General features: G+C 56.0%; 1 protein-coding gene across 15 annotated transcripts in view; it reads right to left on the bottom strand.

Annotated features, from left to right (window-relative positions):
• The window catches only part of GRIN1 (glutamate ionotropic receptor NMDA type subunit 1), a 38,225-nt gene extending 28,448 nt beyond the window's left edge, over window positions 1-9,777 (bottom strand). For 10 of the 15 annotated variants that reach the window (XM_075439150.1, XM_075439152.1, XM_075439151.1 and 7 more), the window contains exons 1-2: window positions 9,474-9,776; window positions 6,132-6,266 (exon numbers count right to left, since the gene is read on the bottom strand). In XM_075439150.1, the coding sequence (XP_075295265.1) occupies window positions 6,132-6,266; window positions 9,474-9,731 (393 nt within the window). In that variant the 5' untranslated portion in view covers window positions 9,732-9,776. Of the gene's footprint in view, window positions 1-6,131; window positions 6,267-9,473 lie in introns of all 15 variants that reach the window. The other 5 variants (XR_012765841.1, XM_075439146.1, XM_075439147.1 and 2 more) reach the window with 1 other exon arrangement.
• Between the last annotated feature and the right edge of the window lie 9,565 nt (window positions 9,778-19,342).

The raw sequence follows: 19,342 nt of genomic DNA, 5'->3' as shown, positions 1-19,342 counted from the left end.
TCTCCTAATTACCGAAGAGATGGAGAAGAACTGTGGACATTTAATCGAAGGAGGAAATGAACTAGGAGAGCCGTAACAAGCATTTCAGAGCTGCACTTTTGTATGGCTGATACAAACATTCCCAATCACACGAAGAGCAGGAGAAATGCCCCCCAAAAAACAGAAAAATAACTGTTAAAGAATAAAAATTCTAAATTAAAATTATTTCAATCACTTTTTGAAATGAAACCAGCTATAAAATTTCAATATATTGCATCAAATTATTTTTTAGTTTCCCAACTAGCTCGCAAAAATGCTGTGTAAACTGATCGTGGCTTTCTTAAGTGTTGTAAGTACATACCACTGGGTTCAGATGAACAAATTTTACTGCAAAGTTGCTGGAGAATAACTTGGTTTAACAGTGCAGGCAAATTTGCTTTCTGAAGTGGTGTCTAAAGGGCCATGGACTTGCTGTGATGATATCTCAGCTCCCAGATTACAGAACTGTGGTTTTTAAGTGGGATAATGAAGAATAAATAATTGCAAATGCTGAGTCTAGATTTCAGGATGAGCACTCACATTCTGTGCTCAGTTTTGAAGCCCCTGGGATTCCTGAACTCCTCTGCAGAGCCCAAAGGTTGGCAGAAAAGTGAAAGCAGAGTCCCCCAAAGGTTAACAAGTCCAGCCTGCGATGTGCAGAGCCAGCTGGGGGTCGGGTTTTGTGCGATTTGATGACCCCCGTCCCAGCGGACGCGGTGACTTCCCACGGGTCTCCGTCAAATCCCTCTGCAGCCCAGCACGGAGCTTTCCTGGCCGTGCGGCACACGGAAGCATGGGGCTGTGCTGCCAGCTACGTGGGCGAAATGATTTACGCGTCATATTTATCCCATTTTTAGGCAAATAACTGTTATAAAGACCTGATTTTTCAACACAGCCTCTGTGAGAGCACCAGCAGAGTATGTTCTCTCCTTTCAGCTGCACTGCTTGTCAGCACCATCCCTGAGGCACTGCTACAAGCGCTCCAACTCTGAGCTGTCGTGGGTCAGAACCCGCTCCCCTCAGATCAGGCACACAGGAAAAAAATGCTCCTAATTACAAATCAGCGGTTTACCTTGAAAGCTGTTTTGCAGGATTCACATCTTTTGCTCTGCTCCAAGCATGCCCGCCGCCAGCCAGGAGGGCTGGGGTGTGAGTGGGGGACGCGCTGGCAGCAGCCCCGGGCCAAGGAGCAGCTCTCTGCAATATCTTCCTAACACCACCAAAACCTGAGTGCCCAGCCCTGTGCTTCCTCCCTTCATTCACTATTTCTTCGAAAAGTAGGTAAATACAGGTTGGTACAGAATCCAGGCTTCCAAGTGGAATCAGCTCAGAAGAAACCCATGGGATTAGAGCTGAAATCACTGGGTTATAAGGCTGGGGACACTTGCTGGGTCAGGACTCTTAGGAACTGCAAATTATTAGCGGTGCTGACTTGGTTGATACGATACGTATGAAGAGGAGCTGAGTTTGAGCAGAACATGTGTGTGTGTGTATGCGTGTGTGAAAGCCAGGACCCTGTGTACGCGCGACTGCCAGCGCATACCTGCAGCAGGCGTGTGTGTGCGTGTACCCATGCAGGGAACGTGCTCGGGTGCTCGAATAGCTGCACACAAAGAGCCTGCACGTGGCCACGCCATGCCTGGGGGAGGGTGCACGTGTGGGTGCCTGTCGACGGAGTCTGTGTGCATAGGGGACGCACACACGTATGGGGAGTGTGCAGGCGTGGCTGTGGGGCCAGCAGGTAGTGCACGTGTGTCCGTATATGGACCACGTACAGGTCCACGAGTGAAAGCAGTGCTATTTTCTTTACCTCTATCTGCCTAAGGGTTCATCACAGCTCATGGTCCATGGCTGGTAATTTTTCCTACAGTCTTGAGGAAATGATGTGTTTTTTTTTCATTACCCACGGAAATCACGCGGTCAGTCCCCCTTCTAGCAACCCACTCCAAAACTGAGCTGTCTGGGCCGTTTCAAGAAGATTGACAGGGATCCCAATATATAAAGAGTCTGATAATTTAGCAAAAATCGTCAGCTGGGTATGAAGAAGAGGCCTTGGCCAGCGTCTCCATGGAAGGAGCCTGGGCTGCTGTGCCCCCTGCTCTGCTCAGCCTGCCCGCCAGCCAGCACACGTGTCACTGAGCCCACCAGAAAGCAGCCTGCCCACTGCCCCGCGTGATAGCTGCAGGCGTGGGAGGGAGCTGAGACAACTCTGCAATAGCTTAGACGTGTGCTGGGAGGGATTTCAGTGCAGGCAGACATATGGGGAGCTCAGGCACAAATGCATCGTCTGCCTTTCCCCTGCAGTGTGTGGAGGAAAGGACTTGTCAGCCCAGCACCGCAGCAGCAGCCTTGCACAGTGGTGGGGCTGCTCTGTCCAACCCCCAGCTTGAATCCTGAGAGCCTGTGAAGAGCTCTCCTCAGCTGGGATGAGTGGGCTCCATCACAGCCATCAGCATGGGCTTCAGCGCGCAGAGCCCCTCATCTGAGCTCTGAGCAACTGGGTCTGGTTGAAGATGTCCCTTCTCACTGCAGTGGGGTTGGACTAGATGACCTCTAAAGGTCCCTTCCAACCCAAATTATTCTATGATTCTCTGATTCTATGATCTGCTCTGACACACTGCAGGCCACCCCTGCTGACGGCTGTGCTGCTCGGCAGTGGCTGTCAAACCCATTCCGGGGGCAAACATCTCTACGTGACGTTAACCAGCCTCTCCAGTCACTTCTTGCAGGTGTCAGTGGAGGGGTCCTGACCCTGACACCCTGACCACGGTCACGGGGCATCACTTTTCTCCCCTCTTTCAGTGCAGCTTCCCATGATGACTAACACCATTTCTGCTGAGCATCGGTTGCCAATGAGGCCAGTAATAAAGAAAAATACCCTTCTCAATGAGTAATAACCCCTGGGAGGGCGTGGAACGGTTATACTGAGACAAGGAACCAGAGGGAAAAGCCATCCCCAGGCCCAGGCTGGAGAGAGACAGACCCCATTTCAACTACCAGGCGCAGCTGCTGGACGTTGGAATGGCTCTCCAAGTGCAGAATGGCTAAACTCCATTTTCCATCTCTTCCAGCAGCAGAGCAGGTCTCAGTTAAGAGCCACCCTTGATTCTCCGCTGCACTGCCTCTCTGACAGTGGGACGGTGGGCAGCTCAGCACCTCAGGGCACGCAGCCTGTCCCTTCATCCCCATCACGTAGGTGTGGTCCCACATGGTGGTGATGAACGGCACCAGACCCTCCCAGCTCTTGAGCTGTGCATGTCCCCACGAGCTCTGCTCTCACGTTCTCAGTGTCATTTCGCATTTCCCGTATTGTCAAGGCGTCAATGTCATCTCATCCTTTTGGCTGGGATGCAAAGGAGATATAAATACCCCCAATGACACATGGGGAACAGAAGCAATAGTCCAGCCTGTCCATTCAGCAGGCCCAGCATGAGAAGGTCAGAGTGTGATTTTTGAAATGCTCAGTCCGTGAGGAGTTCACAGAGGGCTCTCTGTAGTGATGGACACCACAGCCATGGGTACCGCTCTGCTACCTTTACCGTCAGACCCCCCTCTCTCCTCCTGCAGTTCCCTGCTCACCTCACTCGGAGGTGACCAGGACACCTCACCACGCAGGCAGGACTGTGCTGAATGACGTGAGGATCTCGGTGAGCAAACAGGTAATGATTTTGTAAGATGTACGCACAAGGAGACCAAACAAAAGCTGCCAAGCCAGAGTGCTCAGCTTGATAGCTGCAGTACTGTTTCTAGAACAAATGGTTCTTTGAATACTGGCAGGTATAATGCTGGCTTCCCTCGGGTATCTTTGTTGAAAGACCAGCTACAGCTCGTGGACCGCTGTGCTTGACTGGAGGTGCTCCAAGAGCATCCAAAGGTACTGGGCAAACCTCTCTGTGCTGAAGCCCACACCTTTCCTCCCCTTGGCAGCTTAGCCTTGGGAGGACCATAATTAACTCTGAGACTTCAAACCCCTGTGAAATTTAGCTAAAATTGGCTGGTGCCTCCAAAACCAATCAGGGGCATACACACAAAGTGATCTTACAAGCTTGTTTCCATAGAAACTAAGCTGAAAGATATAATTTCCTGAATCGAAAAAAAAAGAAAAAAGGCAAGCTGATCACTAGAAAACCAAAAAGGGAACCAGCTGTACGTCCCGCTGGTGCACTGGCCAGCCTGTCCTGCACGTGTGTGCGGAGCCTTGCACTGTCCTGTCCCATGTCTTCACGCCCCTTTGCTCTGCTGTCCTCCACTCCACTCCCACCTCTGCTGTCCCCTCCAGCTCCTGCCAGTTCACTATTCAACATCCTCGCTCCTCTGCCCACCCCGTCCCTGCCTTTGCCCCATCTCCTGCCTGCAACTCCCCTCTCTGCAGAGAGCTCGGAGTCCTCCAGCCCCTGGCCGCCTTGGTGGCAAGGATGCTGAGCAGGAGCCCAGCCAGGCAGGCGTGCTCAGAGGGGTGAGACGTGCAGTGGGACCTTCCTGCCGAGCCTCTGCCAGGGGAGTGCACCCCGCAGCCCTGCACCTGCCCAGCACCCCCAGACAGCCAGCGGGGAGCATCTCCCTGCCCCTGCAGTGGGTCGCTGCTACGCTCCTCCAGCCCTGAAGTGAGCCAGGCGGGTTTTATGAGCCGCTTTTGCAGAAAACGTGTTTTAAATAGGAAAACGATGGCTGAAGCAGAGTCTGCTGGGGAAGATCCCACCCCCTGAGGGTGGGCACGCAAACTCAGCACAAGGTCGTGCTGTGGAAAAGGCGGCCGATTCGCTTCGGTGAGCACAGCTCTGCTGAGATGAAGCTGGACCGACAGCACACAGGGTACCTTCTCCCCGCCATTGTGTGCAGGGTCACAAAGTCCTTCTCGGTGACATTGCTGATCAGACCCATCTCCTCCCCATGGCAGCACAAACTGGATTCCCCCCGCACATTTCCAGCCGGCTGCCTGCCCTCTCCCTCTGTCTGCCAGCTCCGTGACCATCTCTTCCCTTCTAACTGTGCCTGATCCGATCCTACCGGGGCACGCGGGTCCCCAGCCCTGGCAGCCACCGTTGCCATCACTGCCGTGGCCTTGCCTTGCTGGTTTTCCTACCATGGTGGGAGATGCCAAGACCTGCTGCTGCTCCAGCCGAGCAGTCCCGCAGGCTGCATCTCCGGGAGCCTCTGCTCCTCCTTCCTGAAATTTGGCTTCATTTAGCACGTAGGTGGAGTGACTATTTTTGCACTGAACATTTGCATTTGTGAATATTCACATTTTCCAAGCAAAGGCCGATTTGTGATTTGAAACGGGCCTGATCTCACCCACTGAGCTCATGCACCTGGACGTAAACCTCCCCCAAGGCTGCAATGGCATGTGGTCTGCCTGGCTCTGCTCAGCTCCTCCTTTTGCTTTACTCATCACAAAGCGTCTTTGCAAGATGGGCTGTGAGCTGAGTGCCCGGTGGCAGAGCCGGCCACGGCAGCATCTCATTGCCCAGGCCAGGGCATTGCCCCCACACACGGCAGGACCTCATCCAGCCTGAAAGTCTCTGTGTTTCCACAGGGTCAGCAGATAATGGTTTGAGATGCTGGAATTTGAATGTCTTTCTTGAGTGCTGGCTGGACTGAATGTCATTGAAAGCCTGGGGATAACTAGTTAGTCAATTCTATTATCTCCCCTACTGATGTCACATAAACCCAGAGAAGTGAACGCAACCAAACAACCTTCAAGCCTCAGAGAGCTCCTGCCCCATGCACAGGCTCCTCTAGGATGGTGCTGGCTCTCCGCAGGGCCCCGCACGCAGTGAGCACCCAGGGCCCCCCCGGATGTCACTAGTGAGCAGGGCAGGAGCTAGTTCATGCATCTGCCTTGGCTGACGAGCAGCGAAGCCAGCAGCCTGGCAGAGAAACGCTGCAGAAATCATCCAGCACTATGTAGGTCAACACGGGCAGCTGCAGAAAAATCATGTACTGGGGAATGCAGGATAGAGAGAGAGAGAGCTGCTGGTTTGACTGGAGAGGATGGATGGACAGACAGACACTTAGATAGGCAGGGTAGTGCAGACATCAATAACCCTCCTGACGGGCACTCTTGATTTACACCACACGTATGAGGTACTAGACTAGAAACATGCATCAGTTACCTTATCGGAATATATAGACATGCGTGTTGTCAGACCAATGACAGGGATCCTGTAGAAGCCAGCTGTGTATGATACGGGTGTTGGTGTTAGGTGATCGTTGGGAGCAGGAGGGTGGCTAACTAATATTGCATAGACCTGTAGGACAGGATACACGACACAAACATTATTTCACAGGAGCACATCGGCCATCGAGCATGATTTTTTTTTTTTTTTTCCTCCTTTTCTTTTCCGCAACGTTAAACAGCCCCACGTTAACACGAGAACGGCGTTCAAACAACCAGGAACAGCGAAGCGAGGGCTGCGCCGGGGAGCGAGGGGTGCAGCCCGCACAGAGGTGATGAGTCTGCTCAGGGTTATATCTTAATGGAAATGCCGTGCCTAGCCGCTCTGCTCGCTAAACTAATAACTTTCCTGGATTACAGATTAAAGGGAAACATCTCCCTTACAGTCGCACTGTGTAATGCAATTTCTTTAACCACACATTTAATACTCGTTGTAATTCCCCTCCGAGGACTATTACAAACAAAGTGGTCAGCTGGGACTCCGAGCAGGAGCGCAGAGCCGCGGAGCACATCAGCCATCTGACCCCGAGCACGCAGAGAAATGAGAGAGCTGGGGGGCGGCGGGGGCGAGAGCTGGGGTCTGCCCGCAGAATGCCAGGCTGGTGGGGCACGGGGGATCTGGGTTACACCAAGATGGGGAAGGAGGATCTCGGCAAGATCCTGCTGTTCTTACAGCGCTGGGATTTTGGTCTCCAGAAGGATCCTATTTTCTGCCAAAAGAGAGAAGAAAGAGCGGGGTAATCCCCGGGGGACCCTTTGCTGTGCTGATGCTCCTTCACAGCACAGGGAATGTCCCCAGCTGGTGACAGGTCTCTAGCTCGGGTGAATCAGTGCAAAGACTTTGATGTCTGGGAGGAAATAACACTTCTTCCTCCTCCAAGCATCTGCCTGAGCCCTGGGACATGATCTGCGCCCAGGCTGGAGGGATGGCTTGCTAATGGGAGAGGAGGATGAAGTGCGCCCAGGGAAGGGGACCTGGGGACCAGGTGGGAAGAGGAAAGATCCTGCCTGCATTGGTTGGGAGCAAGCTGAGGGTGCAGAGCAAGCTGGGACAAGGGGCTGGAGACCGTACCATGGGAGAAGGGAGGAATTACTGGGGAAGGTCACCTGGGGAGGCAGGAGGAGGGGAGTGCCCTGCACTGAGGTGCCCGGTGCCGTGCTGACATGGGGTGGGCGAGGACCTGCACCCTGAGGGCTGGGTGCTGGCCTCAGGGTAGGAGAAGGCACTGTGGGCTGCGTGGGGGCGAGGGCTGCGCTGTGCCGCACAGCAGCTGACCGGCAGGAGCCATTTTGCAGGCGCAGGCTGCCAGCCCCTCCTCTGCCTCGCAGCCCCCTGCTCGGGCACAGCGCCAGCGAGCGAGGACCGAGGGTGGCTGTGCCCCACACTGTGGCCGTGGGGCCAGCAGAACCCCTGCGTGTCGGGACAGCGTGGCCACCCTCAGCATCCTGACCCCCAGCACCCACAGCCCCCTCTGCACCCCAGCTTAGCTGCCTCCTGCATCCCACTGCAGGGACGTGCCAGCGCCTGCAACCCCGCACCAGCCCGGGGCTCTGTGACGTTTGCCATGGGGACAAGGCTTAGAGGTGGCATGGGCACAGGACCCACCAGCCGGGCTGCTTAAATGGAGCCTCTGCTCAGCGAGGGACGCGACTGAGCCCGCTCGCTGCTCCCTGCCAGGCAGCGGGGTATCCCTTACAGCCTGCACTGCGCCTCCGGCCCGGCTCTGCCAGCATCCCCAGGGATGTCTCCAGCCGTCCTCCATCTCCACATCGGGAAGCTGAGCTGCAAACGTGCTCTGCTGTGCAGCTCTGGCCCCTCCAGCTCCCTCCCTCCTCCCTGCTTTGTGTGTGCCTTGTGTGCACACACATGTTTACGTGTGCGTGTTGGCGTGTGAGTCTCCGTGGTGCGGGCGTTCGTAGGATTTGTGTGCGTGTTTCTACCTGTGCCTGGGTCTGTGTGCAGCTTGTGCATGTGCATGGGGGTGTTGGAGGTGGGGGTGGGTTTGCAACTCCCTGTCTGCCCTTATGGCCTTGGGTGGGGGGCATGGGTCTGGTTAGCTGGGCTCAGAACACAGGGGAGGTGGAAGGGCTGGGCCGCAGGCTGCCCAGGGCACCCAGGCTGCGCCCACCACCGCTGCGGACTCGGGCTGCTCCCTCGTGTGCGCTGAGAGCGACCCGTGTAGACAGGCAAAGGAGCGCGCCGTGCCTGTGTGCGCAGCACGCGTGCGCGGCATGCACCGTGTGCGAGCCCACGGCTCTCTGTGTCTGCGCGGCCGTGTGTGCGCTGGGGCTACTGGTGTGTGATCTGTGCCGGCGTGTGCCTGTGTCTCGTGTGCGTGGGTGTGCTCTCGTGCGTTGCATGGTGCTGGGGGGGCCCAGGGTGCGGTGTGGGATGGGGAGGGGGTGCTGCTGCGGTGCACGGACGTGCAAGCGTACGCCCCGGGGGTGTGCGTGCCTGTAGTGCAGGCAGCGGGGCGTGTTTGTGTGTCTGTACCCGGTGCAGTGCGTGGTCGTGTGTGCACACGGATGCGTGGATGCATGTAGCATGTGCGCACCAGCGTGTTTGCACACCAGGACGAGCGTAGTTGTGCGGTGCTCTGTGTGTGCGTGCCCGTGTTTGCACAGTGATGCATGTGTGCCTGCAGCATGTGTGTGCGTGCAGCGCAGCCCACGGGCATCCCCCCAGTGCACGCACGGCGCTCCCCGTGCCCGCATCTCCCCACAGCGGGTTGTTGCCCATGTGTGCACGTAGCTCTGCGTGTGCCCGCGTGTGCCCGCGGCGATGCGTGTCTGCGCATGGGGTGCGGGTGCATGCGTGTTGCTCTCTGCACGCATGGCGGTGGGTGCGCATGCCTGCGCACCCGCTCTGTGTGCCTGAGCCCGTGGGTGCCCCGGGGGGGGTGAGCCCATGGATGCCCAGGGTGTGTGTGAGCCCGTGGGTGCCCTGGGGTGCATGTGAACCCATGGGTGACCTGGGGGGGGTGTGAGTCCGTGGGTGCCCTGGGGTGCATAAGCCCGTGGGTGCCCCGGGGTGCGTGTGAACCTATGGGTGCCCCGGGGGGGGTGTGAGCCCGTGGGTGCCCCGGGGTGCGTGTGGGTGCCCATGAGGCGAAGCGTGCAGCCCAGCTGCTCTTACATAAAGGCTGCAATGCGGGCATCGGGTCCCGGGGCTCTTCCCGCACCCAATTCCGGGGGGCGGCCGGGGTGGGGGTGGGGGTGGGGGTGGGGGCTGCGGGGCCGGGGTCGCTGCGGCCGCGGGGGAGTCGGCGGCCCGGGGTACCTGGCTGGAGATGAGGTCCTCGCAGACGGAGAGGGCCATCTGGATGGCGTTGGGCTTGTGCGTGACCGAGGTGGCGTTGAGCTGGAGCTTCCAGGTGCCGTGCCGCTTGTTGGCCTGGTTCACCGCCTCGCGGAAGATCTGCTCGTGCTTCTTGGTGCTCAGCACCGCGCCGATGTTGACGATCTTGGGGTCGCAGCCGGCGCGGGCGAAGGAGGAGGAGAAGAGCAGGGCGAGCAGCAGCAGCCTCATGGTGCTCATCCACGGGCGGCCCGGAGCCCGCCGGGCCCCCCCCCGCCCCGCACCCCCCCCGCCGCCCCGGGGCCGCCCGCCCGCCTCAGCGCGGCGCGGCGCGGGGCGCTCTCCGTGGTGCTGAACCGCACCGCACCGCGCCGCCCCGCGCCTCCCCGCCCCGCTCCGCCCGCCCGCCGGCTCCTCCCGCCCCGCCGCCCCCGTGCTGCCGCAGCGCCGCCCCCCGCCCCGCCGAGCGCGGTGGGACCCCCGCAGGGCCGGGGCTGCGGCAGAGCCCACCCGGGGCACCGGGGGTTGCTGCGGGGCCGGCCGCACGCACAGCACCCCCCCCTCCCCACGCCAGGCTGCGTGCTGGACCCCGCGGGGGCCGGGGAGCGGGGGGGGGGTGGGGGTGTGGCTCCCGCCCCGCTGGGAAGTGCGGGGCGCGCCTGGGGCTGCGGGTCCGGCTGCTGTGGAGCGAGTCTGCAGGGGGTCCTGCTCCACCCTCTTCACCCGTCCGGGGTGCGGGCCCTGCCCTTGATTTGGGAGAAGTGACCCCACCAGAGAGCGGGTAAAGCAGGGTCTCTTCCAGGCGTCATCACACCAGAGCGGGCTTAAATCGGGGTCTTCGGGATCTGTTCTCCAGAACAAACATTCCCGGTCACGCAGCACCTCCAGACAGCCAGCCCTGGCTGCGGGGAGATGCCTGTGGCACGAAAACCACGAGGGTCTCTGCTCCCTGCTGGAGAACCCTCCCTTGACCAACACACCTCTTGGGCTGAGACGTGAAGCAGACGCCCAGCCTGGTTCCCTGGCTTCACTCCATCCCTCCAGACAGAGCCACCGCTCTTCCAGACATTGTCTCACAGGGCAACCAGTCATTTTCCTCCACTAAATTCTCCTGCTTCGGCAGGAGGGTTGGACTAGATGACCCACAGAGGTCCCTTCCAACCCCTACCATTCTGTGATTCTGTGATTCTGTGATTCACCACATTACTCCAGATATGACCTCTTGATTTGTCTGCTGAAGACATTTCTTGGGGTTCTCTTTATCTATCTGGGCCACCATTAGCCTCTCCAAAGGAGATGGAGGCACAGCAGCTAGAGGCCAACATCTGGAGGACAGTCCAGCTCTGCGGCTGAAAGAGATGGAGCTTCATTCCTGGACCGCGCCTCTCCCATTCCAGGGCCAGAGGGATGAGATGGTCAGAGCAGCACATTGCTCCCCAGAGCTGCCACTTTGGCCTTTTTGGAAAAAAACCAAAGGGGCTGCCGAAGGCGGCAGGGCGTTGCTTTGCAGCTGCGTGGGACAAACGCCATCAGCCAGCGCCCCGTGTGCCAGCCAGGCAGAGAGCGGGCCGAGCGCTGCAGCAGGAAAACCAGCGGAGATATTTTTACATCAGCCATTTCTAGGGTATTGCCGCAGCCCACCTCTGTGCCTGCTTGCAACGTGAGTTGAAGGAGAATTTTTTTTTTTTTTCCTCCCCCAACGCAAATTTTCTCACTGGCATCTCTGAAGTGCAAGTTGCCATGGAAACCGTTTTGCCTGTGTCCCACGTTGCCCACACGCACTCGGAAGAAGCTGCAGAAGCAAAATGGCCGTTGTGTAATGCCGCAGGGTTTCAGCGTACGCGGAGATGCTGTGCTACACAGCACCCTCCCAGCTATGAGACCCTCTCAGAGGAGCTCCGGACATTTACTTGGGGAAGCACTGAAACCCACGGAGGTTATGACACGCTCCGTGAGGGAAGGAAAATGGCCCCACCTCACCTTAACTCTCGCAGTGCTTTGCATGGAGCTCCACACCGGTCCCGCTGCGCTCTCAGCGCAGGCTTCCTGGCACGCTTTGCCCTGTTCAGTGTCACTGTGTCACTCCTACCCCTCCGCGCACGGAGCTGAGAGCCTGCGGGCACTCATCTGGTGTGGCTCTGCCCGCCCCGCGGGGCCCGAGCGCTGCCCTGAAGGGACGAAGGGTGCCAGTTAAAGAGTTGCAGCCATACCCTTAGCCTGCACACGTTTCACGTCGCCCCATCCGCTGCCTACCAGGTACGTTTGCAGGAGGTTGTTTAGGAAGAAACCGTGTTGGAGTGGGCTGTACAGACCCGGACCGGGGTGGGTGCGATGGCAGTGGAGTAACACAGGCATGACCCGGCCACAGCAGGGGACTTAGCAGAGAAGATGAAGGAAGAAGGCAGGCTTTGAAGTATTATTTGGATTGCTCTCATCGGAGTGCAAAAGGTCTCTTCTCCTTATTATCTGGAGTTCCCCACAGGGAGGAAAAGGAGTGCAGTGACTGAGCCCTTCCTGTCACCCACCAGTCTCAGATGATCACGGTCAGGAGTCAGGGTCTTCCCTTTGTGCCTCCATTCAGGTTTTGTCTCCAGAGACTCTTCTTGCTGGAATCATTGCAGAGATCTGAGGAACGCCTGCTTCCGTCTCAGGCCATGCCTCCCACCGGGCCGTGTTGTCCTGGCATCAGGAACAGCCCAGATCACAACCTCCAGCAGCCGGGCTCAGCTAGCACAGACGTTGTCACCGCAGGACTTCCACTCTCGCTGCGTCCTCAGGCTCTTTGATGCTCTGAGGGCAATGGGTGCCTGCAGGGTTTTCTCAGGGTGGGAGCTGTGTAAATGGCAGGTACGACTGCATCCACCAGCTGATCCTTGTGAGGACTGCGTAACGAGCAAAGGTCTTTGCTTTCCCTGTCGCTGCCTCCTGACTTCTCATGGCAACCTTCTTAGCCATGGTTTGGCACCAGAACTTCACACAATTGCCTGTTAGCAATTAGCATGTGCGTAGTGGGACCCTGCTCTTTATGTCTGGCACCTTCTGGGTGCAGGGGAGTTGGACAAGAGCACGGGACTGATGTTTCTGCGGTGTCCCGTTGGCTGTGAGCGGTGTAATTCCGCCCGTGGCCAGAGTAAGTCAGCCTAAAACCTAGAGACTTCAGGGGAGCAGCACCAAACCCAGCTGGAAATTTCATCTGCCTTGGGGTAAGGCATCAGTCACTGTGGTGGAAAAGACAATATGGAATTTCATAAATGAGAAAATCAAGCATGAGAAATATGTAATTTGTTCCAGTCATCATGGAGCTGCCAAACAAAATAAATTCTTCTTTTGAGAAAGCTAAAAATTGATTGGTAGCAGTAACCACACAGCTATAACACAGTCTACGGAAATGCTTTTTACATACAGCTGCAAGACGTAAGAGCGGTTAATCTCAGGTATAAAACTAAGTGAAGCCCTTTCCAAGTGGCCATAGCAGAGCTCTAAGAGCAGTTGTTAGTGAAGAGCTGCCACGGGATGTAGGTATTGCTACAGGTATGAAAGGATTTGAGATGCGGTTGAAACTTCAATATTTCTGCCATTGCTCTGGAAGCAATCACCGATGACGAAATCTGTGAGATAGCAAATAATGATGCCAAATAATTTGGATTATTTGACAAACAGAGTACTGAAATGTATTTGAAGACAGTCAGTGTAGAGCTACATCAGTAGAAGCAAATGGCAAATCCCTTAGGACAGGACTGAGGATGCAGTGGAAACATTGACTGGGAAGGTGGTCTCTAATATTGACCAGAGGCTCAGAGATAATGAATTTCAGAACAAAAAGGAGGTGGTGTTGTCCTTGGATGCGTCCCTGAGGGCTCAGAGCAGCAGCCGACAACACCCGGAGCCTCTGTACGAAGAACTGGGGCATCCCGGGTGGGAAAGCTGGGGATCGCACACTTTACAAAGAGGCTGAAAAAGTGGAGAAAAGGTCGCCTGAGAGCGTTTGGAGAAAAACTCCTCGTGATCCGCCGCAGAAGAGGTGAGAGGGGATGGAGTCGGGGCGTGCTGCCTGCAGCGTCAGGCGCTGCCTACCAGCAGCAGTGAGACGGCTGCCTCTGCGCGGGGGCTTTCCCCGGGGGCTCTGAGCACCGCAGAAGCTGTTTCCATAGTTGCTCCCGGGGTAGGCAGGGTGGAGAATTTGGAAGAAGCCAACCCTCCCCTCCTCGCACCGTCTCCACACCATGGGCAGAGCCTCCCGCCCGGTTTCACGTCTCCTTTGCTGGGGTCTCTGGACCTGCTGGGGTCTCTGGAACCCTGCCCTTGGGGGCTGTCTGCCCTGCGACCCGCACAGGGATGGCCTGGGGTGGGGACAGATTGCCGCACGAAGCCCCAGCCTGAGCTCGAGGCGGGCAGCGGGTGATGGCAGACAGCGGGCAGGGATGATGGGCACGGGAAGGGGTGCAGGGCCCCCCGCAGCTCCTCACCCCCCGCCTGGGGACTGGTGCAGTGCGTTCCCTGCTGTCAGCCCGCTGGGGAATGTGGTTTGTGTGAGCAGCTGGGACGCAGCAGCAGGACGTCCTTGTCACAGTGTCCGCCATCCCGCCAGACCGACAGGCAATGGCTGGTATCTGCAGAGAGTAACGCGCCCAAAGGCATTATTTCTGTGGCGGGGGGGCTGCAGAGAGCAATGGGATGGAGACCAAGGTGAAAGTGTCTGAGCAGCCGTTTAGATTGAGCGGTTGCTGTCGTATGTTCTGGCCCTATCTCCACCTCTCTTCCAGATGGTACCCAGGATGGACTGCAGTCCCTAAGCAGGTCTTGTGCTCTCCCTAAATGCTTTCTCAGCCAAGAGAGACTCAGCCCAGCCTGCTTTGCAATTCAGATGTGGCTGGTGGAGTCATCAGGCAGCACAGCTGCCCACTCCAGCTCTGGTCCAGCACAGAGCTGCCTTGCTATGGGCATCCATGTTGCCTTTACTCGGCTCTCCCCACAGGGCATGAGATCTAGGGCTCTAAGGGCCTTTGCCACCCTCCCGAGCACAGTGTGTGTCTCCTCTGGAGTCCCTGTCATCTCAGAAAGCAGCCGCAGCAGCAGCCTATGCCAAGAGGGCATCTCTCCCCCTCCGCTGTCAGGCTGCCGCATCACCCGTGCGCAGGAGCATTCACACCCTCTGCCAGTGCTTTGCCTTTGTCCAAGGCAGCCGGGCATTCACAGAGCTGCGGGGAGTTAAAACGAAAAGACAGCAGTTAGGCTGGCTTCTGGACACCAAGAGATTCCTGAGCCAGCAGGGAGATGTTCAGGTGACTGGTAAGAGGATGGGACACGGAACATCAACGGTCAGAGGCAAAGATGGTGAGAAACACAGGAACAGCTTCTGTTAAATCAGGAGGAACTGAGTGCACAGAAACAAAGTCAGCTGTGCAGTAGGAGTGAGTGGGAATTTCCAATGGAATTATTTTCTAAGGGAAAACCAGCATTCAAGTTTGAAATGCTCTGTAGGGAAACTTTCATTTTCACAAAATTCCAATTTTCTGCTCTAAAGCCAGCCATGAGGTGGCTGGGCTGCAGCTGCCTGCACCTCGTGTCCCAGGAGATGGGACAACTTGTCCTTGAGGGCTTCCAGTCCCCTGGGACTGCTGCAGAGCACAGGCTGGAAAGGAGCTCGGAGAGGTCAGTCACTGCTTCGGGGCTTCCTGCACGTCTTCACCTCAGAGGACGCTGGACCCTGGGCCCAGGTAGTGTGGTGATGCAGTCACCAGGGCAGAGTAGCTGGAGATGGAACATGTTGGGGAACCTCATCCCCCGCGCAGCCCTTTGTGCTCCCCAACATGCACAGCCCGTCACGCTGGAGCTCAGTCCAGGAGCTCGGCTGCCCATGGGAAAGCTTGCTGATGGGACACGGCTGCCTTGCTTCACAAAAGGTAGAGCTGACATCCAGGGCTGTCAGAGTCACTTCCTTTCTCTCCAGGGACTCTCTGGAGACACTGGGACACCAGAGACTGCAGTTGCTCCATAACCTGCAGTCCTGCTCGTTGCAGGATGTGGTGGGGTGTGCCTGTGCAGTACCTTGTTCACGCAGAAATGGCCCCGCCATTTGAAGAAGCTGGAGGTGTGCTGCAGGGTCCAAATTCCCTGGGAAAAGGGATTTATGAGCTTCTCCAGGTGGCTGTCTCCCCAACAGAATCCAGGCAGTTACAGGCTTCATTGGTAGGCAGAGGTGCCCTATCAAGTGGAGAGTGCGACCTCTGGCCGCGCCCAACCTCTTGGAGCTGGGATGAAGCTGACAAAAGGGAAGGAAAAGGGGGTCGATGACAAATGAGACACTCTGGAACTGGTAACCCTTCCAGAGCTGACCTCAAAGACAGGACATTGTCTTCACAGCAGTGGGTGCAGAAATGTACAAGAGGTGGGTGTCAGGAGGATGGGGCCAAACTCTTTCCAGTGATGCCCAGTGACAGGACAAGGGGCAAAGGGCACAAACTGAAGCAGAGGAAGTTCCAGCTGAACACGAGGAAGAACTTCTTCCCTCTGAGGGTGACGGAGCCCTGGCCCAGGCTGCCCAGAGGGGCTGTGGAGTTTCCTTCTCTGAAGATATTCAAGCCCCACCTGGATGCGGTGCTGTGCAGCCTGTTCTGGGTGACCCTGCTTCGGCAGGGGGTTGGACTAGATGACCCACAGAGGTCCCTTCCAACCCCTACCATTATGTGAAACCTGCATTTGGGAGGAGACAGCAAACATGTCCTCAGCTGAACCCCTTTGTGTGCATCCCCGAGCCTCGCATTCCCCTCCCAGGAGCTCCCCTCGCTCTGTGCTGCCCCAGCAAGTTGTGAATCTTCCCCCCCCATAGTGAACCGTGCCTAGGACACCGCAGTCCTCAGTACTTCCAGTTGCTGCTGGGAAATATTCATGTCTTTGCAAATGTGTAACTGGCTCCAGGGGCTCCCCAACCCATGCAGCTCCCATGTGAACGATCCCTACTTGGGCAGAACAGAAAAATCAGAGGGCTGCTTTCCAACCTGCCAGATGTGTCTTTCAAAGACACCAAACATGATAAATGAGAGGTGTGTGGCCTCAGGGGTATTTTGGAGGATGCTGAGCAAGCCAAAGCCAGAGCTGTCCCAGTTGTGTCAATATGGCAAGTAGGGGCAGGAGCTGAGTGGCACCAAACTTCCCGTGCTCTCGACGTGCCTCACCCCAGGAGCCAGCTGGCAGGCTCGAGCGTGGAGCCTGGGTGTGCTCCGGTGCACATCAGAACAGATAACTGGTGGGTTAGGGCTCAAACACAAAATCCAGAGCACAGGAATGTGACAGCAAACCTGCCCCTTCGAGAGCTGTGTCCTCCTGCAATGTGTGATTGATGTTTGCTAGAAGATCAAAACCTTGTTGCTGAGGACATATAGAAAGATTGATTGCACACATTCCATTATGAAACCAGCTGAAAAACAAATAAAACCATGATGAGACAAGGCTAAATAGCACTGGTTTTGAAGAAAACACTGTTTTCTTCTCATGTCCTTCCCTGAAGATATCTATAATGTACTCACAAGTCAGCACATCTGGAAAGCAAGACGCACAGTCTCGAGGTGGGCTGCCTGGAAAGACAAACACACAGGTAGGGTTATCTGGTGAAAAATGTCATCGAAAGCCTTTGTGGCCAACAACCCAGTTCTCTGCGGCTTCATCCTCCTCCTGCAGTCCTGTGAATTGTGCTTGACTTCCCATTTCAGTCGCCTTATCAAGCCCCAGCCCTGATCTAACACAGAGACAGGCTAGAAAGTCCCAGCCAGTCCAAGGATTTCTCATATTAGCTAAACACCACTTTTCACCTCCACTTTCACCAGCGTGCCCTGGCTGCCGAGAAGGCCAACAGGATCCTGGGGTGCATCAAGAGGAGTGTGGGCAGCAGGTCGAGGGAGGTTCTCCTCCTCCTCTACTCTGCCCTGGTGAGGCCCCATCTGCAGTGCTGTGTCCAGTGCTGGGCTCCCCAGTTCAAGAAAGATGAGGAGCTACTGGAGTCTCCTTCTCTGGAGATATCCAAGCCCCGCCTGGACGCGGTCCTGTGCAGCCTGCTCTGGGTGACCCTGCTTCGGCAGGGGGTTGGGCTGGAGATCCACAGAGGGCCCTTCCAACCCTGAACATTCTGTGATTCTGTGATTCTGTGACTTGCTTTTCTGCAGAGTTAAACTTTGTGTTTGCAGCCTCTTGAAGCAGACGAATCCTCTCTGCCACGAGCACTGCTCCGGTATGTGTAAAACCTGGGGAGAGAAGCATTTCAGCCTTAGGTGATTAGTTCAGTAAACTCAGAAGTGTTTGAAATCGGGGTTTTGTACGCGGTGAAAAGGCGTTCAGCATCTGTATCCATAGGTACTACTTCAAACCCCAAACACACGCTTTAGTGCAGCTAAGGTTGCTATGTACCAGTCAAAACACTCTCACTATATCCTAAGAATAAATACAGAGATAATAGCCTACAGAAGCCACAGTTACCTCACCGATGCTTAATTATACTCAGTTTACATAATTTACAGAAACATTCACTGCTTCTTGGACTCAGGTGTCCCAGCTTCCTCCTTTTCCATTTCCCAGCTGCGTTGGGTTGGTCCCCTGCAGGTCCTGGTCCAGCTTTGTCTGAGAAGTTAATGAGAAGGAAATCTCTGCATTGGACTTGATTTCCCCTTCTTGCACGAGGTGTGCTGCATCCCCATGCTGCCCATCCACAGCACCCTTGAACCAGGCACCCCAGCAAGCAGGAGGACACAAGGCAGAGCCACACGTCCTGTGTATCTGTGGAGGTCCTGCACTACTCAGCAAGCTCCTGCGTGCTCCTGCCATCACCCCACTTAGGAACTCCCAGGGCCCTGCAAATGCTTCTTGCACTAACACCCAGGGCTTCTGGGCAGCCTTCACACATCAAGAGCTATCTCACGTCTGTTCCTTGCCCCACCCCCATGCCTGGGGAAGCAGAGATTCCCCCAGCGACACACCAGATGTGCCGTGAGTAACTCTTGATGCTTCATCAGTGATGGGGAGTGTCCCCCACCAGGGAAGCTGTGGGTGCTTTGTCCCTCCTGTTTGCACCTGCAAGATGTCTTAGAAGTAAGATGTTTAAGACATCGGGGAAAAAGGCAGAGCAAAGGGGGTAAGTGTTCATAAAGGCTCTGGCCAGCCGGTTCTTGGACTGAGCCCTTCCTCGCCATGGAGGTGAGGGCTGCTGGGTTTGTGCAGCAACACCCTGGGGCTCCCCTTGTCTCCCATTTGTCCTTTCATTTTCCCTCCTGCTTGACTCAGTTCTGCCCACTCACAAATTCCTTCAAACTTGGAAAAGGGGTCAAATATGAGCTTAAAAGGCAAGTGCTAGATTGAGAGAAAGACCCATCTAGTTCAGGGACTGGTAATGGATGAGTAAAGTCACCTTCAGATTTTCAGGACTTCAAGTCTGTTCTATTCGTGCCACTCCCTGCTTCTGATCACTCTCCTCCTTTCTCTGTATCTCCTCCAGGTTTACTCCACACAAGGTTCGGTGTCCACCATTACGTGCACCTTGCAGTAAACCAAACATGTGCAGATGGTTTTTTGCTCTGTTCCCAGTTACATTCCTAATTTTTCTTAAAGGAGGGCTGTTATGCCTGAAAGCCTGACAATTTTTTTCCAGCTGTATCAGCTCATCTAATAGAAAATATTATTGTCCTCTACGGACCTTGCCTCTCTTATACGCTTAGATCATTGTGCCTACAAAAGCATTAATACTAATTATTCCTAACATTGCATTTGTCTTTTTGAGCAGCACGGACCTGTGAGCAGATCTATTCACAGAGCAAGTCCAGTAACGCTCAGACCTCTTTCCGAGTGCCCGTTAACAGCTAACCCTC

Source organism: Opisthocomus hoazin, chromosome 19 (assembly GCF_030867145.1).
Source record: "Opisthocomus hoazin isolate bOpiHoa1 chromosome 19, bOpiHoa1.hap1, whole genome shotgun sequence".
Taxonomy (NCBI): domain Eukaryota; kingdom Metazoa; phylum Chordata; class Aves; order Opisthocomiformes; family Opisthocomidae; genus Opisthocomus; species Opisthocomus hoazin.
Note: the sequence above shows the minus strand (reverse complement) of the source record. Positions and strands in the feature narration are given on the sequence as shown.